Raw genomic sequence first — 25,000 nt, 5'->3', positions numbered from 1 at the left:
TCAGCAAGGCCTTCTGGAACCAAATGTTCAAATCCTTTTGAATTCCAATGAAATGCAATTAGCCATCTATCATACCACTGACAGCCATTCCACGCCAATAGCCCACTTCACAATGCGGCTCCGCGATTAAATTGAAGCCCACGATTTTAACATTCTCGATCAGAGTGGCTCAACGATGGCCGCTGGGATGTTAATTTGAGCAGCTGGAACATGCTCATAGAAAATCTGCTGCATGAAATGTCAATCATAAGCCTTGAAGAGGCCTTAGAGAATGTGAAGTGGGGATTTTTGTTCAAGAAAAGTAAGAACATAAGTAGGAAAGTGAGAAGTCAGAGGGGTTATGTTAAGTAGCCTGCTGCTTACTATGGTATAGATTCTCTGAAGCCGACCAACTGTACGTAAAAAAATTCCAATAATTCTCAGCATCTAGGCTAAGCTGATGACATCACACAAGACAGTTTAGGCCTATAAAGGATTTTACTCTCTTGGGAGGGGGGGGGGGTCTGGAAGTGCATGACATCCACACTGCACCCCACCCCAAAAAAGCATCAATAAACTCTCTGTCCCTCTCTCTCTCTTGCGCACACACACACACACACACACACACACACAGCTCCCCTTGAATGTCTCCCCACAACTATTTCAAGCCCAACTGCCACTATAAGCGGATCGCATGAAAATAGGAAAATGTGCACAATACTACGGAGCTGTAAGTTGTGGAAGCAAGATGCGTACTTCTAGAGTGACACCGCTTTAATTCATAATTTGAGTATGGACATAAATTATCATTTTCTTGCCGCAACACACTTACTATGGACTGAAAACAGCCGCTCACTTGTGGCCGAAACAGCCCCAGTCCATACGTCAGAACTAGCCAAGTACCCGGAGCTACTGCGGGGAGTCGCTTTTGGCGCGGTCTTTGGCATCTCTCCCCGCGGAGAGCCCATGGCGGCTCTGGCTGAGGCGAAGCAACAATTTGCCAACCTCTCCACACAGCCTCAGCTGCTAAAGTTAAATTAACTGGATGGACGTTAAGACAAGGAAATAACTGTGTTCAAACCGGGACCGCTGAAGACCAGGACGTCTTGAAGTCGGCTCATACGTTTCTCTGTTTTGTTTTTTCTGCCACTCGAAGCGGAGAGAGATGTGCAGTGGGAATATGGGCTCTGATTGGTCGACTGACAGTCAATGATGCTGCTGGGCTGCCCCCAAAAAAGGACGATCTACACCAAACCCAACACATGTGCGTCACTATCAGTGGCTTGCTTAAAAATGCAAAGCTGCCCTATTGCATGGTAAAACTTTCTCTCTCCTCTACTCTTCTCTTACATGTGTATAAGGCTTGTGTGACTGGGTGTTTTTTGTTTTTTTTATCTCGGCAGGAGGCTGCATGAGGATGCACGTGTTTGTTCACCTGACTTTTTAAATGTTTCATGTGTGTGTTTGTGTGTTTGTGTGCATGTGTGTGTGTGTGTGAGTGGGGGTATTTAGGATTAAATTTGAGAGATAAGAGATGTGAAGCAGCACATGCTTCCCAGGTGAGGATGAGAGAGGAGATTTCCTTGTCTCCCATTTTGGTGTGTGTGTGTGTGTGTGTGTGTGTGTGTGTGTGTGTGTGTGTGTCTGTGGTGAGGGCTCTTGGTAAGCCATGGAGTATTTTTAAGAGATTCAAACACACAACAAAAGCTCCTATTGTATGTATGTAGAGAGATAATTTGTATGTGTGTGTGTGTGTGTGTGTGTGTGTGTGTGTGTGTGTGTGTCTGAGAGCTCTTGTTTTGTCCTCTTAAAAATGGGTGATTTGGGTAAACAGAGGTTCATAATGGGCATAATTATTGCACACACCAATTACCTTAAATAGGGGACTGTTCTGCCTTGCAATCACACCAAGTAGTGCACCATAATCAGGAAGGAAAATGAAGATTTTGACTCTTGCTGTGTGTGTGTGTGTGTGTGTGTGTGTGTGTGTGTGTGTGTGTGTGTGTGTGTGTGTTGACAGGTTGCAGTCAACACACACACGCTCATCATAGCACGGCTATCTAGACCGCTGGATTAAACCTCACACCAGAAAGACAGAGAGAGATAGGCAGAGAGAGACAGAGAGAGACAGAAAGAGTGCAACATGACTCACACACACACACACACAAAAACATTTTCAGACACACGTCTTACATTTGAGCTCCAAGCGTATGAAGTCGGTGTTGCCTAGGTTTTCCAGGAAGACGCCGTAGGGTGCGCTGGTCTTGAAATAGAAGGAAATGTCAGCGCTGGTCTCACCCTGGAAGGTGGCGAAGTGCAGGTAAGAGGACGGGGTGGTGAATGACGCAGCGTTCCAGTAGTTGCCTGGGGAAAAAAAACAACAACACATAGAAACCAATCACAACTCTAAACAACAGTGTTAGCAGCAGCCGTTGGAACCGCCCCATCCTCCATCTCTCCACCACTTATCCTCCATTAGCACTGTAGCAAACACTATAACTCATTCTGATCTGATAAGCAGCAGAATAAATTCATTGTATGAAGGGATGAATGTTCAAATGCATCCATTTTCATTTCATTCCAAAAAGCTACCTTTCTATTTTGGATAAAACACTGTTATCTCATGTCTGTTGTTTAATCAGATTCATTGAATATTTCCATTGTAAAAATATTTCATCCTTTCAAACATAGCTATTTTCATGCAGAGGTCTTAATGTAACCCATAATTTCCGGTAACTTCGATAATATTCAATAGTGAGCTCATCAAATCAAGATTAGGCCCTAGAAAGAGAACATTTCTTTTTTTCTAAATGGGGACCTGCAAAGGGGGAAAGGGTACAAGGAGAAAATGTTGCAGGATTTTTGATAACAACTTTTCTAATGACTTTTGAATGAAGCGAAACCAGAAGCTGCTAATGAAGACAAAGTAGTGGCAGACTAAGCAGCTGCTGATGAATTATCAGACTGTGATGAAGTGACTTTTCTGCTTTCTCCTCTCCTCTTTCCACATCTCTGTGTCTCCCTCTCTTTCCACCCCCTCAAGGTGGATGAAGAGGAGGAGAAAGGGAGGAGGAGGAGAGCATGAAGAAGACAGCTGGGAGAAGAAGAGGAAAGAGGTCAGGCAAGGGTGAGAAGAGAGAATAGCGGAGAAGGGGCAGTGAAGGGGAGAGAAGAGGAAAGTCAGGGAGAGGGTAGAGGAGGAGGAGGAGGAGGAGGAGGAGGAGGAGCTGCAGGCATATGGAGGGCAGGAGGAGGAAGAGGAGGAGGAGGAGAGCAGTGATGGTAGTGAGATAGAGGAGGAGAAGGCTGATGTGGGATCGCTGTGATGCTTCTGAGGACTGGCCTCAGACCCTCCACCACAACCCTGGAACACAATAACACTGAGGCACTGGGGAGAGGCGTACAGTGTGTATGTGTGTGTATGTGTTTGTGTGTATGTGTATGGATGCACCCATATGTGTTTGTGTGCGAGTTTGTCTCCATGTGTATGTACTTGTGTGATTGTATGCCCGAAACTGTAGGTATGTACAAGTGTCCATGCATGTTTGTGTGTGTGTGTGTGTGTGTGTGTGTGTGCGCGCGGGTGTGTTTGTGTGTGACTCCTGGTTCAGTGTGATAAGCTCTCCCCAGTGACAGCACTGGGCTCCTCCCCTCTCCCCCTTGCTTCACGTCCTGTCACCAGGGGCAAGGGCAGATAGCGGCCAGACACAAACACACACACACACACACACACACACACACACACACACACACACACGGCCACCTACTGATGCTGTCTTTGTGATTAGTGTGTTTGAAGTTGGAATACTGTTCATTTCTCAATGGGAGGCACAGCCAATTATTGACCAGGGTTAATTCAGGACTAAACACAAAAGATGCCCGCAGAGGCCACAGATATACACACACACACGCAAACACAGACCACAACGCAACACACACACACACACACACACATAAATACATACATGCACACAAAAAACACAGTAAAAGCTCTGCCAGTGCAGTTCGTGAAATGGTCAAACTGTATGTGTGTATGTGTGTGTGTGTGTGTGTGTGTGCGTGTGCTCACACACACACTGTTCATGGAGGTTTTCTCCTATACCTACAAATGGAACATCACAGTAAACAGGAAATTGAATTCTATTAGAAGGAAAAGCAGCTGCATGTAGTCTGTGACCCTCTCAGACGCACCACCACTAAGGAGCTAAGGAGCTCAAAGGCACAGTAATGATGGGATTTTATAAGTGACCACAAAAATAACATATTGAATCGTGCTGAAATGCTCGGTCAAAGCGTTTTCAAAACCACTTAAGTATGCTTTGAATGATTAATTTGCTCAGCCTATTTGGAAGCTTGAATGGTTATTATTGTGTATACATCAGCAGTCTTTATGCCAATCTGTAATGTTAACATGATATATAATACCCACGTAAAGCTAAATAACTCGGTAACACTTTACAATAAGGGTACATTAATTAAGGGTTAGTTAATGCCTGCCTAATAAGCATTAACTAACCCTTAATTAACAGTTAACTAATGTGTCTGGTAATCATTTACTAATGGTGTTCATGTTAACTAAGGTATTAATTTATACATTATTTAATAGTCATAATGTATAAATTAATACCTTAGTTAACATGAACACCATTAGTAAATTATTACCAGACACATAAGTTAACTGTTAATTAAGGGTTAGTTAATGCTTATTAAGCATTAACTAACCCTTAATTAATGTACCCTTATTGTAAAGTGTTACCAATAACTCTTTTTGTACTGTGTGTACATTTGATTACTGAATGAGACCTTAAGAGCTTCTAGCAAGAGAGGAAGTAAGAAGTTGACAAAGACATGGAAGGACTCAAGGATATAGAAATACAGACAGGAGGTGAGTCATGTTTCAGAGAGAGAGAGAGAGAGGGTGAGAGAGGACAGGAGGAAAAGAGGGAAGGCGGAGGTCGGGGACTGACGGCTCAGAAGGGAACCATGGAGCGAGAAGCAAAAGAGGAGGAGAACAGAAAGAAAGAAGGGTGACAGAGATTGAGTATTGGAGGGAAAACAGCGTTAGACGAAATAAACACGGAAGCCAAATCAGAAACCTGATTGCCCCTGTGCCAGATCCACAGATGCAATTGGTTGGCTAGGCTCCGTGGCACATTTATCACTCGCATATTGAAATGTTTACCAAACAAATGTCTCAAAAATCCTGTTCCAGCACATACGCGTCTTTCCAAACACTACACTACCAATGTTGCACACATTAGCCTGCTAACAGCAGTGAGGGATAATTTATGGTTTAAGGCAAGGCATTGGACAAATGAAGTTTATGCCATGAAGCTACTGAACCAAGTTGAACAAGATTGATGTGAGTTGCATGTGAACAACCACCGTCTCACCACATCGGAGTCCTACTTTGGAAGACATCGTTGACAGGCAGCTCCTTCATGCATTACAATAACCTCCTGTGTGCAATCACTGTCTGTTAATGCAAAGTTTCCTTTATGCAGCTATATGTAGGAGACATATATATTCTGAGTGAGATCAGGTGCAAATTATTTCCTCTTTTTGATCAGAAACCAGAAAACCATTTAGCAAAGCATGTAAATGACTAACAATGGAAGCTTCCAAGACAGGCTGCTTTCAAATGGAATCTGGAATGGTTTTCTTGACAAGCCATTTTTCCTCTGTAATTGGTTCTCAAGGTGGTTCCAATGGAGAAAATCTCATTTTATCATCATCTCTTCTCCTGAGTGACCTTGGTCTCATGCAGTTCCTGTGGACGATATGGCCGAGCCAGGAAAGCCTCAGCATCACTGTCAGCTTCTCTGCTGCCTCCGTTGCTGAGTTAGTTGATTGTTAGACACTTGATTTACTAGAGGACTTTTTTCTAAGTCTATTAAGGTTTTTTTCCGCTTTTTCTTGCACGCATGCAAGCACACACACACACACATACACACACACTTGAAGCTTCTAACAAAAGTAAGGTCAGGGGGAGTTTCAAAGTGAACATGGTAATGATCGATTGATAGACATTGAAAAGTAATTCTTTCTTCTTTCATTCATTTATTCATTTTTTTTCTTTCTTCTTCCAAAGCTAAAAAGGCTAGATGTGTTATTATTTCTTTAGAATCTTCTGTTGCTTGGCAATGGCCTCTGCCTCCTATTAACAGACCTGAGAGAGTTTCTACTATTTTCGTCACAATGGATACAGAGTGTAGGATGAAAAGGACCGCTGGTGATTGGATGAAAGAACAGAATTAGTTTGCAGCATGTAATAATACATAATTCACTGTGCACCCATGATCGACATGCTGTTCAAGGATACACACATTTCGGCAATTCACATTAATCAGATTTTATAGCTTTTTTGCACTGGGCTGGTGGTGCAATGACAATGGTGATTATGATACAGGAAATTACCATTCTGACTCACTCATTGCAGCACAGTTTGTGCCTTATTTGCACAAGTTAGTTTCCAAGGATGATTAGTGCAGCTTTACGACACTTAATTTCTGCTGCACATAAAGCATACTATATTATTACTGAAGGGTGTGCATGCTTCTATTTGCCAGTATTCCTAAAGTTTGAGTGAAGTCAAAGGTGGTAATAAACCATAATTTTTTAAATTTTTGTTTTGGTCATGGTTTAAGAAACTTTTGCTAAAAACTAAAACTTAACTCAGACAGTAGAATTGAACTCAGGAGCTGAAGGACCATGTTTACACCCATCCACCACCCTGACCTCCACCCCCTTACTGTCCACCGGGCCACTGCACTGTCAATCTGCTGCTCGTTTCTCGTTGTATCTACTCCACATAATCACTTTGCGATGGGGAAACATATTTCTCTCACTTTTTCATGCAGACACTTGAGCAGTGCTTAATTTGCAAATGAGGAGGTCCCAGAACACCAAGTGGTCGGTGTTCCCGCGAGTCGGTGTGGAGGGAAAAGGTTCCGGAACATATCAAGACAACAAGTGCATTGGAGGCATGGTGGTGCTCAGTACAGCCATATAGTTTACTGTAGCCCTAACAGCCTAAACATTATTAAATGACCGACTATATGACCTTAGAGCTCCGACTACTGGGGACCTATAACAATATTTGATTATTGCATAGGCTACATAATAGTCATTTTTACAAACCTGCCCTTCAAGTAGTAGACTAAAGATATAACTGCACTGTGCACAACATAAAAAAGGCCACATAGGCTACTATGAGACATCCTAATCATACATAAAGGAAACTGCAATGGCTTCAACCATTTACCAGAGAAATTCTGGTTGGAGTAGTTATGCATCAATACTCAATACAAATACTTTCATAGGATATCGATTTTGAATGTAGGAAACAATGTCTGTGAATAATGCAATAAAACGTGTCGTGGTGCAGCTAGAAGTCGACCTAAATGCGACACTCAGCTGGTTTTGAAATGCCCACAGCGATGTGGCTTACAGCCCTTCACCTCAACCAATTCTCATGTTATTACCAATTATTTCTGGACACTCAACATAACATGCACAATTGCCCACATATTTAACTGTGGGACTTACAGGTCCGCACTCCATCTATGCAAATATGAATTTTGATTGTCCCAGCAGAGACCTAATAGATTACAGAATATGCTAACACGTTTACAAAAAAAACAAAAACATGCCTACCTTGTCTAATTTTCCAAAATAGTCCACACAGCGGACATATGGACAGCAAATTCAACTTTTAGCCATGACACTGTCTGAAATTTACCATAACACACTCTGCAGAGCAGCTCACTCAAGTGTGACGTTATTACTATGTGCTTGTTGTTACTTTCTAATAGAATAATCACCTGTCTTCATGTGGAAATGAGACAGTTAGGTTTTTGGAAGGGAGGGGAAAGGAAAGAAGAGTCAACTGTTGGGAGTATTACATGGCAGACGAAAAAAAAAAGTTTCACGCCACCAGGTGCCGGGTCCACGCAAATAGGTACCGGAATGCAGGTAGTCCAAAACCGCGAGGCGCTGGATCCTGTTCCGGTAGGATCCGGCACAAATTAAGCACTGCACTTGAGACATCTGAAGTACGTTTGAAGTACTGTCTAGGGATAGAGACATATACTGTAAGATAAAAGGTTAGAGAATAATTTAAACCTCACTGTGTCTTAAGAAGTAATCCAGTCCCAGGTTGTCTTCCACTGACAGAAATGACCAACCCTTACTAAAGACACAAAGCTATTACAACGATCACAAAGCCTATTACAATTTACACACAATAAAAACAAAAAACAAACAAAAATGGTATGACAATTAATGCCCCCTTGGGTATAACGGTTCTCATATAATAGATACCCATTTGTTTGCTGCTTAAATTCATTTTGCACGTGTGAACACTCTCCCTTTTGTAAACACCACTTGGACCAATCAGCTCCCTTGACTGGAACTAGGTGTGCAGGTGTATAAAACATTCAAAACAGCTGCTGACCTCTGCATTAGGAGAGAGGGACAACAAAAAAATCAACTCCAGTGAACCGTAGAGGCTGACATGATGAGAGATATTAGGTGAAGCTTGGGTCTAGAAGCCAACTAGATGATTCATCTGTCTATGCTTGACCAGATGGGTTATGTGCCAGTGCCAGCAGATGGTAAGGATGACTGACTGCACTGTCTCAGGTCATTAACATGGACATATTCTGGCACACACACACACACAAACACAGACTCACACACACAAGCATACAGTACACGCACATACTCATTACACACGGTTCCAGTCATTTATACAATACACAGATTGGCACAAAGGCTCATAATAACTTCATGCAATTTTGAGTAACATTGTCACACACATTTTACATACACACACACAGTGAACTGTAATAGTACTGTAGATCCCTGACCTTTAATGTCTCCCGTCTGCTAGACAACTTGTTAGTGAGTTTGTCGGAGTGAACACACACTGTGCCATCTCATTTAACTTTTCTACTTACCGCATATTCCATTCCCTATTACAAGCGCCGATGTGTTAGGAGGCTTTTCATCAAAGGACTAAGAATAGTCTTATCTAACAAGAGGGATAGCAACGCCTGTGTTTGAAGGTGATGCATCTGACTTAGTGAGTACACCCTTAGGGCAACGCTCTGACATCGTTGTTCAAAACATAACACTTGAGCATGAATACAGACTTCAGCCTCTTCAGTGTCATCTGGTCTATTCTGAGAGACAGGGAGAGAGGAGCTGAGCACCACCAAGAAAGACAAGAAACCTGTCCATGCAGTTCTGCAAAGTGTTGAACTGTGCCACATCGTGCGTATTTCTCTTCCTCACTGTGCTGCACGTTTTTAAGTTCCCGTTGAGACCTGTATTCCTTCTCATCTGTGTTTAATTGAGCCATCTGCAGAGTGTAATTTTATGGTCCAGGTACCATATATTCACGGTAAATGTAGCATTAGAATCTTCAGGTAATTAGCCCGCGTCTGTCATTTGAGACCTGCAAAGACTTTCATCTATCTCACTTTCTAATTAAGTTGCGTCTCACACTCTTTTTTTTTTTGTTGTGGCACCGCTGCTTCAGAGGCATGGTGGAATTATCCAAATGGACAGACACTATGAAATAATGTTTATCAAAGAAAGGTGATGGAGATTTGTATAGTTTCGTTCTCTCTTTTCTTTTAAACACATTCTAGTGCAGCATTCTAGTGCTGTCTTCACCTATCTAACGCTACGCTCAAAATGGATGCACTCATTGAACTTCACATGCATGTGTATTACAGGAGGGGGATTAGAAGTGAGCTCACCTATTTTTTCCCCTCAGGGTCCCTGGAGCAGGTTGGGTGTTTTCAATGTTTGGCTCAGGGACACTTCAGCAGAGACACCAGCTGGTCGAAGACTGAACCTATGACCTTACCATTCACAGCACAGTCTAATTACCCATTCACCTTGCTGTCTCATTATTACCCTGTCAATAGCCAGTCATCTACTTGCAAAAGCATGCATTTACAATATTAATGTGATTCACGCCAGAATGACAGTGGCTTAAAAAGCATGTTGGAATGATATCAATTGCAAAGACATTATATGTGGTTATATGAGCAGCAACGACCGGGCGCTAACCAATTAATTAAGTTTGAACCATCTTAGGTGAACCTTGCAACCTTTCATTGTGGCCAGTCATTAGGCCAAGCATGTGTGATAGCAGGTATATTATTTTGAACGGTATAATAATAGAATATATGCCGCTATGCTTCATTTGCTGTCATCTATTTTCATTTCCATCCATTAAAACGTCCAAACCCTTTTAACATCCATAAATGGGTCTAATTCCTCTCTGTCTGCCTGTGACTGTATAGGCCGACATGAAACTAGCCATGGAAATGGGCTTCATTAAGGCTGGTGCAATCGCACACACATGCACGCACGCACACACACACACACACACACACACACACACACGCCCACACACAGAAAGTTGCACACTTTCTCGTGCTTGTGCCCACCACAGACAGATAGACAGACAGGAATGCGCACACACACACACACACACATACGTACCTCCTCACTAAAACTTTGCCTGACTGGCCAAGACATTAGTCATTTGGCTATGAAAACCCATTATATGGCAGCCAATCATCATTGCTCTTACTGAGACAGAGCTCCATGCAGAGTATGAGATGCATCAATCATACACACAGTACCTATTCACATGTGAAATTTTTAATATATGTTTAATATGCCTTAATGGGCCAATGTATAATGTACGCTCTGAGTTCCAATGGCCTGGCCAGCACCCTGGGAAACATACCTCAACGTCATCTTTATTTCAAAGGTAATTTGTTAATTTGGTCACTCAATATGATAGAGGATACCTCTGTCTCTCTCTCCCTCTCTCTCTCACACACACACACACACACACACTCTGACACACACAATGGTTAATAGAGTAAGACAAAGAGAATATGGCTCCTTGCAAGTGACGGAAGGATCCATCTTTATTAATCACGCCTGCCATACTGGTACATGACGGGCACACGCACACACACATGCACACACACACACACACACATGAGCAGACGCACGAGCAGACACACACACACACACACACACACACACACACACACACACACACAGATGTTATGTCATGGGTCATTAAATCATGTTTTGTTTGTATGTAGGCAGCTTGATGATGAAGGGACATTAGTGAGTGGGGCACCAGCTTGTTGATGAGGAGACCGTAATGAGTGTGACACCAGTGAGGGCAGGTGTTCTGTCATGTTCTGCATCCTGGACAGAACCAGGCCACTTCCTGTCTGCCTGTCAGAGAGAGAGACAGAGAGCGATAGAGAGAGAGAGAGATGGATAGAATGTGTAGGCACACATTCTGACGTCCAGACGTTGTATTCTGGGTTTTAATTGGCTCTGTAGGTTTCAATCCAGCACAGTCTCACTGTGAGATATGTAGGCCGAACACACCTGCACTTACAGTGCTGTGGCATAGTATAGCTCTGCTGCTCTATTTCTTTTTTTTTTTTGGTATGAAAAATGAGCAGTCAATAAATATATGAGGTATTATTATTGTAATGATCAAGCTGTCACCATGATCAACACCCCTTAATAGAAGAATTCATGTGTGTTATTCCTATGCCTTGTCTAGGACAGTGCAATCATTATCTGCAAACATGGATAATGAATTTGGAATCAGAATCAGATTTAGAAAAATGAGAAAAAGTTATTTAGCCAAGTATAATGGGTGCACCAGGAATTTGACCTGGTTAACTCATGCTGACCAATTACCTGACACAATACCGGACACTAGGTTCAGGATGAAATCTAATGGGATAAACTCATGAGTTGGGAGGAAAGAGAGGTACTGAATCTGTGTGTGTCTTCCAGTTGACCCAAAGTCCTGTGGAGAGCAGTATGCCAACACTGATTAGAAGAACAGACAGGAAGAGACAGAGCAAGGTTTAAGTGCCTCTCAACGTGTGTGTGTGTGTGTGTATGTGTGTGTGTGAGAGAGAGACAGAGAATGTCTGCAGTATCTGATATCTGATGTGTATCTGAGTAACAACCAATACTGCAGGGACTAGATGGAAGAGAATAAAAGGATGAGACGACCTTGTTTAGATGGAAAGGCTCTGAATAGGGTTCAGATACCTTTGTCTGGCCAAACACACACATATAAAACACACAAACCCGAGACATGTTAAGTACACACACACACACACACACACACACACTCACTCACACACAGACACGCACTCACAGTAATTTTCCACAGCAGAAAGAGAGCAGCAGCCAAGACAAAGCAACAGTTTCTCTGAATGATTTGCACAATGTGAGTATGAGCAATGTGCTATTTTCACACTGGAAGCGTAACCCCAGCATAACAATGTGTCCAATTGTACTCAGCTATGCATGAAGTGTTTTCTCTTGTTCTTCCTCCCGATGGTTTTTAATTATGGCCCTATTCAAAGCATCGGTGGCAAATTCTAATAGTCAAAAGAGATGCTAGTTACTATCCAGGAAGTTGGCTAAGAATGTCAGAATGTACTGTACTACAGCCAAAGACGTGCTGTTCCATTTCCATGGGGATTAGGGCTGCAGAAAAATAAACGTGGCAAAAATCATCTTTTGCATGGTAAGGGTAATTATGATTAAGATAATTTGTCTTCTCTATGTATTCTGTTAAATGGTTGTTTGAGTTACACTTGAGTTTCAAATGTTAAGGTGAGCTTAAATTGCTGTACATTTATTATATTTTCCAAGAAAGGTTCCTTGTTGATGTTTGACATGAAACACATTAAAGGAATTAGTTCACCAAAAAATGAAAATTCTGTCATCATCTACTCCCCCTCATGCCAGTTGAAACACAGGTGAAGTTTGTCCATATTACACACAGGGAGGTTGCCAGCACAACTCCATAGCAGCCTTCTCCAAAACAACTGAAGTCAGTGGGGACCAGTTCTTCAGAGTTCCAAAAAGACCTACAGTATATTTACACCATAATTTAGTGCAAATCTTAACTACAGCTGATTGATTTGCAACAAATAATGGTGTATAGGTCTTTCTATTCACAGTGTGATTATTTGGCTGTTTTTGTTTTGGAACTCTAAAGAACTGGTCCCCATTGACTTCAGTTGTTTTGGATATGGCTGCTACCAAGTTGTGCTGGAAACTTTCCTGTGTGTTATGGACTAGCACATTTCACCTGTGTTTCATTTGGCATGAGGGTGAGTAGATGATGACAGAATTTTCATTTTTGGGTGAACTATTCCTTTAATACTGTAAAAACATTCAATACTGTTCTGTACACTATTCTGATATCTTTTTTAAGTCTTAATTGCATTTTTGAAATCTTCCAGTCTGGTTTTAGACAGCTTCATAGCACTGAGACAGCTCTCTTGAGGGTCACAATTGACCTTTTGATAACAGATGCAATTACTGGGACTTAGCTTAGCTTTGAATGTGAAACCTATAAATAATAACTTAGAGATGTCGTTTTGATTCCAATTTAATGCTTTGATGAGCAGTTAAAAAGGGTTACGCAGTCATTGTTGTTGCATCTGAGAATTATTTCGACAATTAAACCACTCCTCTCCGCAGCTGACTTGGAGAAGGTCATTCATGGACTTATTTCCTCTCAGACTATTGCAATTCCCTTTACTCCTGCCTCACTCAAAAGTTCACCCCTGCAGCTTGTCCCGAATGCTCACCCCAGATTCAGCTTCCCTGCTCTGGTTACCTGTTCGTTTTAGAATCTATTTTAAGATCTTACCGATAATACTTTTAAAACACAGCATGGTTTAGCCCCTAGCTACATTACCAACCTTTTAACTTTCCATGAGCCAGAGTGCACCCTAAGGTCCTCAGGGAGAGCCCTCCTGTCTGTTCCACAGTCTAGACTAAGGACCAAGTGTTCTCCATTAGGGCCCCTAAACTGCCCAGGGAGCTTAGGCTAGCTAAACAGTCCAGTCTTTGAGATCTCTTCTTAAAACCCATTTTTACAAACTTGCTTTCAGTAACAATTCTTAGATAGATTCTTAAGAATCAACTGTTTTATGTAATCTCTTGTTAGTATGTATTGTCTTTTGTCTCTTCACTAATTGCTTGTTCTTATGCTCTGTGCTTTGTAAACTTTGGTTTTGAAAAGCTACGATACGCGTAAAGGGAATTTTATCAATATTCAATATTATCAGGATGGTTGGAACACGTCTTTAACCAGGCTGGGCTGAAACTACCTGTTGTATGCCATTGATTGAGTGATTCATTCAATTTCCAAACCATTATACTTCATATATATATTATACTTCATATATATACATATATATACTGTTGGATTCCCATTATTCCCATGGAACATTCACATTCACACTGAATCACTGTAACTCAAAGTAATTCTGTTCAGTCAGTGGTCTGAGCAAACAATGAATTTGAGTGCTGACATGGTCAAATTACATTTGCAAAGGAGCCTGGCGTTTAAAATAATATAGACGATTTCTGACAACTGGAACTCTGCAGTGTGTATGTATCCATGAGACGACACTTACTGTCTCCCTGGCAACGGAGTGGGCCGACGGTCAGCTTGGCCTCAGAACCCGGCCGGTTGGTGTCGCCCACGGCAACCTGGCTGACTGGCAGGTGGTCCTTGTATACCAGGAGACCAGAATCTTCTCTCCTGTGAGATGCATACAAAGAGAGATGGAGACAGAGGTAAGAGGAGCATCCATGTTGTACAACAGGAACGACACCTCTACAAGCTGTTCAGGCTCTCTCTCAACCTTGTTGTATTATGTACATTTGTACATTTGTACATTTATGCTGTAGAAGCCTAGTTGTGCTTTGCACTTCTGTCTCTACGCCAACGCTACCAGCAACTATGCTAATGCTGCTTTAAGGCAACAATTCTTTGGCTTAGAATGTATACTTGTACTGTGTTTATATAGTCTATCATCATACAGTTATCTATATGTATGTATGTCTTGTCTGCATTGTATATGAGGTCCTATTATGCTTGTCCTGCACCTAGTGTATCCTATTGTGTGACTGTCTTGTAGCATGAGGCAGCAGCAACTATTCAGGTCAAACTCCTTGTAAACCCTTTATAGTTGGCAAATAAAAGCAATTGTGATTCTGAAGTACAGGCTAAAGTTGTTCACGACCACAGCTGACAATGTTCTCTCCTAGGAGAAGCATAGAGAGAGGGATGGAGAGGGTGAGATAGGACAGGAAAGACAGGTGTATAGGATAAACTTGGAGAAAATAACATGAAAGAGAAGAATACAGGTTAAACTTGTTCATCAGCAATTCATGCCTGGGAGATAAAAGGAGATGATAAGATGATGAAATGAAAGGGAAGAAAAGTTCACAAGAGTACACATGTTGCATAGAAACTGGAAACAAAGGAAGGAGGATGGAACGATGGAATGGATGGATGGATGAATGAAAGAATGAATGAATGAATCAATGCATGAAGGGATAAATGAATAAAGGAACCGGAGCAGGAAGAGTTAAGTCTTCCTGCTGTCACATTAAACAACCCCTTTTGGGGTTTACACAATGCCCAGATAGAACATACTATAAAACATAAAATGTTTAGCACAGCCTTTGAAGTGGGAATGAGTTTAACTTGATTTAGTGTGGGACATGCTGTACTAAATTCTTCTGAGAGCTATTTTATTTTGATTGTTTGTTCATTGTAAGGCTTTTAGGGAAATGAATATGAAAATGTTGGAGACACAATTGGTGCAAGATCTATTTTATGGCTGTGTGTGTGTGTGTGTGTGTGTGTGTGAATGTGGGTGACTGTGTGAGCATGTGTGCACACACGTGTGTTTCTATCTACTGCCAAAAGTATGGGTAATGAGTGGAAATAGAGTTGTTTGGGCAATATTTCAAAAACTCACTCAGCCAAACAATGAGACATTAATGCACACAATATTAATGGAGTGAAAGAGACAGAATACGACTTATTTGTAATCTCATCAGTGTTAGAGATGAGGAGGGGGCCATAAAACAAATAAAATATCTCTTTCTCACTAACACACACAAACACTCACAGACAGTCATATGCACATGCATGCACACACTCACAGACAACGATGCAATTGGTTTAATGAGGACATCCATCAGGTGGCTAAAAGAGCTTTGAAACACAAACTGTCGGCACTGGAGGCAAACATCACTCTTAAATTGAACACACCATTGCTGGTGGCATTCATCATTCAGTCACTTCAGCCTTTGAAGTCAGACACCTCCGCAGACTATTCAGCTAAGTCACATTTTGAGATGACAGACTAAGGCAAACATTAGCATTAGCAGTTTGTAATGATTTCTGAACAGTTTCAGCACCGTAAAATTGCCCCATCAAAATGTCCATGGGTTATGACTATGACAACTGTTACTTAAATTACCAAGGATCTAGAGTTGGAAATGATTTGAAAACAAATGAACTCTAGCTGTGTATACTGAACAACTGTGGAAACCATTCAGACATGAACACTGCTAAAAACACTCCCAAACTTTAGTGAGAATAACAAATGATAAATGTGTCAGGTTTAGTTTATGTAGCCATTGAATCACTCTGCTATCATTTAGGCAACATGTTGGGTTTTTATGCTAAAATAAGATTAAGAATTGATGCATTTGATGCCCAACTTTACAATGTTGCTATGTTTTCATTTGCTAACTTTGTCCAACTCCTGTCCATTGTCCAACTTTCCATTATCAGCATTTTGCAATTGTGGGCTCACTGGGAAGTAGTGGAAGCCACTAATCAAAAACATTTCCAAAATGAAACCAGCATGCATTTATAAAGCCTTTGGGCACATTTGGGCCCTTTCTATTTCATTTTACAAGGGGGGCATTTTAGAAACTGTCACACTTTTGGAAATACTTTGAAAATAATAATTATTGTTGTGAAAGTAAAATGAAATGGCACTGGTTCCCCTGAACAGCTGAGAAAATCTGGGTGGGCAAACTGAATGACAAACACTCTTCCCTTCCTGAACAACTACCTCCGACGTGCCCTTGAGCAAGGCATTTAACCCCCAATGACTCCAGTGGAGCTGCTCAGTGGCTATCAGTAGAAGAATGTGTGAATGTTTGTAACTATTAATTTAAAGCAGGTTGTTGAAGGAGCCTGTGTGCTCAGTCAATTTTCCCTGGATGAAGAAAAAACTCGCTATTGAATATTATTGAGGTTATTAGGTATCTGAAGATTTGAAATGTTTTTGAAGAAGAAATAAGTCTGCATTTCTTTAAGGTTGGAGTCATGACTTTCAGGTAATACTTTCAGGCAAATTTACTTTTATACTGCATATGCGCCATGGAACTTCTAATGAACCAGTTGTGGCAGTGGAAATGGAGCTAAGTTGTAAAATTGAGGTGGGATGCATACGGCTGGATACTCAAAGGAGCAAAATGTATAGCAGAATGGCATGAATACATAGATATGCTGACTCACTACTGACTACTACTGACTCACTACGCTCCACTACACTGGGTGGAGTTGGTGTGTCCCAAAACTTTTAAGTGCTGGCTGTTTCAGCAGGGGGAGGACATTTTTCTCCAACAATATACTCAAAATGCCAGAAGGTTCTACTTTTTTCTGGGTTTGACTGAGTAAACACTGACAGAGCACTGATCAAGTTAGTAGAGTCAAAAAGCTACGTTATGATGGTGCGACATGAGTGATGATGGAATTAACCCATTAAGGAAAATAGCTATTAAGAGTAGCTCCACCCACAGATTAGGTAACAAACAGCTGTTGGGCATCAGGTATTACAATAGGGAAGGGTAATGCCGGCAAAATTGACTTTTAGGTTGTTATTCGGCAAAAGTGGACATTTCCATTAAACGCTGAGATCTGAGGTATGAGGAAGACAAATGAAGATGCAATCCCATCAAATTGCACTGCATGAAAAAAATGTTTCAGTTACTGACAATTAAGCATCTAGAATTAGGGGAAACATCTACTGTAGGTGTTGAATTAAGGTACAGGAACATGACTGTCCACAATCATGCGAGTCAGTAAATATATTACAATTTGTTTGCGCTCTCCCTGAACCTTTACCAGTCAGACAGTCTGACTCACCATAGCTTGTGGTCCGCATCACAGTTGCAGTCGTATTTGGGGTCGGTGCAGTTCCTGTCGATGCCACAGGCACATTTCTGGATGCCAGGTCCTGAGCCGCCCCAGTAGAAGTGCTTCTCACTGCCCCGGCCCACCCACCATGTGTAGGGGGTTCCTTCTGTGGAGCCAAACACACACACACACACCGTAAGTTCCTTTGGAGAAAATAACACACATACAAATTTCTGGTAGAACACTGCAACACCCCCCCTCAGTCCCTCATAGAAAATTTACTCACACACCTACATACTGTATGTCTGCACATACACACACATCATAAGTTACAGTGGAGATAAAAACACAAACTTTTATGAACGCAATGAAGGCATAGTGCAAAACTGTCCAAACTCTACCCCATTACAAATGATTAATCGTTAAATCATTAATTGTTTCAGGCTTAAGTCCCATTAAAGTGATTTATATTGGCAACTGCCAGCTGCATGCTGAATATAATTCATTTGCCCAACATGTTTTACACAGCTGGACTTTGAATTCCAATGAGTCTGGCAGAGACTCGGTCACAAATCACACCTGTGTTTTGAGAGACCTGTGAAAAAACTCATATGGGTTCAGAGCTACATTCATATATTGATCTATTGTATTACTGTGCATGCATGTGTGTGTGTGTTCCTGTACATTGGCAGTGCACAGATGTGTGTGTGTGCACATGACTAGTGACACAACAACTACTCTCTCGTGTGTGCATGTGTGTGTCAGCGTGCCTGTGAGTGTCTGTGTGTTTTAGCGAGTGGCTAAGAGGTGAAGGATCACTGCTTTTTAATAAGAAATGTAATATTGTTTCCTTGCCTTGGATAACACAATCTGGCATGGGACAGTAACTAGGCAGAGGGATAGGTGTAAATATTTTCCAGCCTGCCAATATATCACAACAACAGCAAGAGAGGGTGAAACAATATTACGTTTCTCTCTTTATTCCGGGAAAATAAGCTGCATTGTCAATATTGCTTTGTCAAACCCCATCAGAGACAATGCAATTCCCTAAGTCAGGTTTTTTACAGAGGATATTGAAGCAGAATTTTGATGCCACACAATTGCATTGAGAGGTGTGATATACTATTATACTTATGGAGTGGAGTGGGGCTAAACTCAGGGAGGGAGCTATGGGTATGTCTGGGTTTGTTTGTATACTGTGTGTGTGTGTCTGTGTTTGGGGGTGTGTGTGTGTCAATATGTTTAAATCTTTAAGCCAGTTGTAGTTGGAGGTATGTGAGTTTATGAGGTTATGTGTGTGTGTGTGTGTGTGTGTGTGTGTGTGTGTGTGTGTGTGTGTGTGTGTGTGTGTGTGTGTGTGTGTGTTTGGCCTGGGTAACCTGTGGGTTTATTGTCCTCATGAAGAGAATTAGCCTCATCTCTCTTCAGGCCACTGTTCAGACAAGCCATTGTCAATAGGATTAACACTGCCTACTCAAGAGACTTCACAATCCTCTCCCTCCCTCCCCTGTGTGTGTGTGTGTGTGTGTGTGTGTGTGTGTGTGTGTGTGTGTGTGTGCTTGTACTTCTATACTAGTGAGAACCAAGTCTGTTTTAGACCTTCGGAGTAAGGACATTTCTGCACAGTGAGGTTATCATTTTAGCTGGTCCACACTTTTTATTTTTTAATTATAATTCTCAGTTTTTCTTTCAATATAAGTTCAGTATTATTTGTTTTCAGTGTGGTAACTTTTTTAGTTTTTATTTAGTTTCAGTTCTAGTTTTAGTATTTCTGGTGGGGGTGGCATTTTTAAAGCTATAATGGTAAAATATAGTAAGATGGTAAAATCTATGGATTTAGATATGGATTTTTCTCCCAAAATTCATTCCCATTTAACCTATGACCTTTTTTCATTTTTACATGTAGACAAGACAGTTTTAGTTCAGTTTTAGATTTTTCACAAAGTCCTGTTTTTATTTTTATTTCCATTTTGCAACACTTTTTTGAACACCTAGATTTCCTAACCTTGGTAAGGGTTAAGGTTAGTTTAAGGTTAGTGGTTAGGAGATCAATACAGTCAATGGAAGGTCCTCATAAAGATAGAAGTACAATGATGTGTGTGTGTGTGTGTGTGTGTGTGTGTGTGAGAGAGTGTGGTATTGGGATGAATTCACTGAGCCCAAGGGACACACACCCAAGTAAACAAAAACATGCAGTGTGTAACAGTGAGTTAAACCTGCCCAGCAGCCCAAACTCCCCCCCCCCCTCTCTCTCTCTCTCCTTCCGCTCATCCTCTCACTAACCCTAAACCACTCCGTCCCCCTCCTCCAATAAACACAGTAAGATTCACTATTCCCATCTCATCTTTTCCATATCTTGTGGACAGGTGGAAAGCCAAACAAACAATTTCAACTCCATCTCTCTCTCATGATACCTCTCCTCTGTTCTTGCTTTTCATCATTTGTATCTGAGGACGGGTCGGCAAGGGAGGAGGACATATTGAGAGCAGAGGGGGTGAAAAAAAAGAGAGGAGAAGAGAGGAAAGGAGACAGCGGGGCATCAGGTGGAATGGGAGCTATGTATCGCGCCAGCCTCGGTCTCCTGTGTGATTCGGTTTGAGCTCTGCCAAAGCAAACGACTGAGGAGTGTGGAGAGAGAGAGAGAGAGAGAGAGAGAGAGAGAGAGAGAGAGAGAGAGAGAGAGAAGAGATGAGGGAAAGAAGGCATGGATGGATGGAGATGTGAGGGAGGAGAGATAGAATCGTACTGGCAGAGAGTTCATATTTAGGGCCGTAGAGAGAGGGCACTGCCAAGACGAGGCTCAGCAGTGTGGCTGTGTGTGAGTGTGTGTGTGTGTGTGTGCGAGTGCATGTTTGTGTGAGAGAGAGTGTGTGTGAGTGTGTGTGTTTGTGCATGTGTAAGCTGTGTGTGTTTGGGAGTACAAAAACCCAGGGTGTGAAAAGCAGGTGCGTAGTAATTATCAAAAGCCCCAATAGACTATGATTAGTCAACCACCCATGTTCAGAGACTAATGTGAGTGTGTGTGTGTGTGTTTGTGTGTGTGTGTGTGTGTGTGTGTGAATGCGGACTTGAGCATTACACGGTACATCAGACAGAGGAAAGAATATAAAAATATAAGAATGAGGGAGAATTTGGGTGTTATTTTGATAGTGCAGGAGTGGGCGCAAAGGGGAGAAAAAAGGGAAAAAGCAAGAGAGAGAGAGAGGGATTAAGAGGAAAAAAATAGACAGATTTAAGTAAAATGAAAGCAGTGAAAGAGACATCAGAGACAGGCCGAGAGGAGAGAGAAACGAACTGAGGAGACGACAGGATGCACGCCTTGTCTTGCGATTTGTTGCTCTGCCCTGTGGGACGGATGTGTTCCCACAGCCGTTTAACAAATTAAAGCTCAAAGGGGAGAGGGAAGAAAAAAAAAAAAAAGAAAACTCCCCCACACACCAGAATTTAAGAGTCTGTGTGTCTCGTCTTTATATTCTCAGTCTGTCCATCCATTTGCCTCTCCCTTTTCTGTCTCGCAGCCAAATCCCCCAACAAACATGCTAAACGTACACCGGAGAGGAAAAAAGAGACAAGACGGATTGATAAGGCCTGGGGTTGTGTTCCTCTTGTGTCCTCCGGGGACGGCCACACGATGCTACTTAGTCTGATGGCTTTATCTCTCTGTTATTCCAACACACACACACACACACACACACACACAGACAGACACACACACCTGTTTATCTCCCGTCTTATCCGGGGAGGTTAATGTCTACATCTTCATCATGTCTGCTGTGTTTTGTGCAGAGCCTCCTCATACTCCCCGAGCAAAGACAAATAGGACAGCGGAGGGAAAGACAGAGAGTGAGCGTGAGGGAGTGAAAGAGAGAGCGAGCGAGCGAGCGAGCGAGCGGGCGAGCGAAGGAGATAGGGAGCCTATGTGAGATAAGGAGAGTGACAGTAACAGAGGGAGAGAGATGAAAAGAGACAGAGGAAGCGAGGGAGACGGAGGGAGCGTGATCACTGTCTTCACTGTGATGAGAGAAACTGCCGACCTGACAGTTTCATCCCTTCCTCATAACCATCAATGCCTTAGCCGGGCAATTAGATCCAAAATGGCGGCCCATAATACTCATATCCCTGTCAGAAAGATCACAGCCTTTCACTCCACTGGAGTACAACTGAGGACCACACACAAGCCGAAATGGCAACCGTACTGTTCATATCAGGGGATCACACCCCTGCCAGTCAGACCGTGAACTAAAAGGTCAGTGGATCCAAAATGGCACTCGACATGCTCAGTTGCTCATATCCCCAGTCTGGGAGAAGATGGCTTTTACGAAAGGCAGCCAGTTGGAGCTGAAATGCCAGAATGGCATTCATAACCCTTAGACTTGGCTCGCTCATAAAACTGTCTGGGACATCACCTTTTAGTTTGCACCTTTACTGGAGTCATTACATCCAAAATGGTGGTCGTTATTTCCACCATTTACGCTCATTTCCTCCTGTGCTCCCACAGAGTGAAGAGTGTCGCTGGGCCCATGTACTGTATGTACCAACACACACACACACAGATAAGAATGTGTGCTGTGCGTCATGCTGCTCGCGCTCTGCTCTCATTACACTGGGCTCTAAGGAGTGTGGAAGTGAATCGATTCTCTCCTCTCTCCTCTAACTAGAGCAGCTACTGTATTATTGAGAAAAAAAAAGAGCGAGGGAGAGAATCAGTCTTGCGCATGCTGCCAGCCCCTTGTCTTCGCTGAAAAACACTCATCGGGAGACAGATGCTCCCCTTGCAAAAAAAAACAAAAATGTGCGTGCCCCCCCACACACACTCCCGCTCTCAAGGGCCCTGTACAGACATGGATATACCCCCCCACACACACACACACACACACACACACACATTCTCAATCTCGGAGGCTCCACTTTTACACAAAGTCGTGGATCAATACGTCTTTGTGAGGGTGCCTTCGGTTTCAGTTCTTTGTTGCGTTGTTTGTTTGCATTTGGGTTTGTTGTGCAGAGAGCCTGGTGCCTCCACTCTGCACCCGCTGATCTTTGTTAGACTCCTATCCCCTTAACATCTCTGTTTTTGTAGGGAGACTGTAGGGAAGCATATTAGCCTTGCCCCGAGATCTCTCCCGAGACCCGCAGATAATGCTGTGTGCATTTGCGTGCGTATATGTGTGCGTATATGTGTGTGTGTGTGTGTGTGAGCGAGAGAGAGGGAAAGCGTTTATGCGCCTCTCTCTTTGTCTCTGTCTTTTTGTTTATCTATGCTAGTGCGTGTGTGTCTGCGTGCTTGCCTCTCTGCTCCTTTTTTAATCTGTCTCTTTGTCTGTCTCCTCGTCTTTGCCCGGCTCCTCGTCTCTTGCCATTGTCTCAATCTTTGCGCTCCCTTGGCCCACCCATCCATCAATTTATTGAAAGCAACCCCCCCCCCCCGCCTGCACCCTTTTCCTCATCTCCATGGCTCCCACATATTTTGCCCTCTCTCTCTAGTTCGCCTTCACACCTTTTCCTTGTGCTCTCATATCTCTTGGTCTCTGAGGCCTATCTCTCTCTCTCTCTCTCTCTCTCTCTCTCTTTCTATTATCCCTTTCTACCTTCTCTTTGCACTCCCATATCTCCTGCTCTACCAGGCTTCTCTCTCCCTGGCTCTCTCTCATATCTGCCTTACACACATTTTCCCTACATTCTCACAACTGTTGGTCTCTGTGGCGCTGTCTCTCTCTCTCTCTCTCTCTCTCTCTCTCTCTCTCTCTCTCTCTGTCTCATTCACCCTATCTGTCTATCTATCCCATGTCTCCATGACTCGTTCCTGGCATCTAATCTCTTTATGTTCTCATTAGTCCCGCTATAATCTGCACTTTAATCCATCCTAATCTCTAACTCCCATAACTCTGATCCTGATCTGATGTTGTATGAGACCCCCACCCCACCCCACCCCCCTCGCCCCCTCTCTTTCTCTCTGTGTATCCCCTATGCTCTGATCTGCAAAAGGCTAGCATGCATACCAAAATGCTTACGATCGTTTACAACTTGTAATTCTTGACCTTGGATGAGTACATGTAAGAACTTTGGGTTGAATGGGGATTGATTTTACCCAACACGTGTCAATAAATTGTGTCATCCAAATAGCTATTATGCTTGTTGGTATGCTGTATTTAAATTAAAAAGCACCAGCTGAACAATCAAGCAGCTGGTATATTCATTTTTGTTTCCTAGATACAGTTGTAGCCATTAGAGGAGTCTGCCATTATCTTTAGTCCTGCATGTAACTTCCATTAGTCCCACTAATGGACCTATTCTCTCTGAAATGTTGTGAAGTAAATGGAAATGAATGGTACATTTTAACATAAAACCTGCGCCTCCCAAACCACATGTTGCCATTCCCTGTACCTTCTGATGGTTGAAAAGAGCGCAGTTGAATCTGAAAACAGTTCATTTTGGGGGGAGGGAGGGTGAGTTCACGCAGTAAGACGAGAAACGTCTTCGTTGTCTACATCGGGACGCGCGGCAGACAGGCAGGGAGAGGACAATGAGTTATTTCAACAGTTTCTACCTGACAGCACGGGAGTACAGCAGTAACGCCATCCACCTCCCTGACGGTTTGCGACCGAGACCCCCCCCCCCCCCCCCCCCATCCCCCTACACCCGCCCGCCCAGTGTTCAGTACAGCGTTCTGCTCTAGTAAATCCACTCTGCATACCGCCGCACCCATCTACAACTCTTCACAGGTCATCACCGAGTGTATCCGGCCATTAAATGAAAAACACCTCAGAGAAGAGGAGAGGAGGGGAGGGGGGGGGGGGGGGGGGGGGGGGGGGGGAGAGGGGAAATTAATATCAATGGTTGTGCCCCTAATTGGCTTGTCTGCGTGATAAAGGACACAATAACCCGACTCTGCTGCAATTACCCCCCCCTCCGACTCTTTGAAGCATGCACTAGCGCTGGCACGTGCGCACAAATGCACGGATGTACACG

The 25,000-nt window shown here is 42.8% G+C and overlaps 1 protein-coding gene across 1 annotated transcript in view; it reads right to left on the bottom strand.

Annotated features, from left to right (window-relative positions):
- Nucleotides 1-18,197, bottom strand: part of LOC139656365 (contactin-associated protein-like 2) — a gene marked incomplete at its 5' end in the record, with an annotated part of 59,437 nt that extends 41,240 nt beyond the window's left edge. Inside the window, 3 exons of the mRNA XM_071533915.1 lie at nucleotides 2,173-2,343; nucleotides 14,496-14,623; nucleotides 18,041-18,197. Of these exons, the coding sequence (XP_071390016.1) occupies nucleotides 2,173-2,343; nucleotides 14,496-14,623; nucleotides 18,041-18,197 (456 nt within the window). The remainder of the gene's footprint in view (nucleotides 1-2,172; nucleotides 2,344-14,495; nucleotides 14,624-18,040) is intronic.
- Between the last annotated feature and the right edge of the window lie 6,803 nt (nucleotides 18,198-25,000).

Source organism: Centroberyx affinis, unplaced genomic scaffold (genome assembly GCF_046629955.1).
Source record: "Centroberyx affinis isolate AG114_WGS23_722 - 3 ecotype Tasmania unplaced genomic scaffold, CSIRO-AGI_Caff_v1 ptg002462l_1, whole genome shotgun sequence".
Lineage (NCBI taxonomy): Eukaryota > Metazoa > Chordata > Actinopteri > Beryciformes > Berycidae > Centroberyx > Centroberyx affinis.
This window is presented reverse-complemented; position numbering and strand designations above follow the sequence as displayed.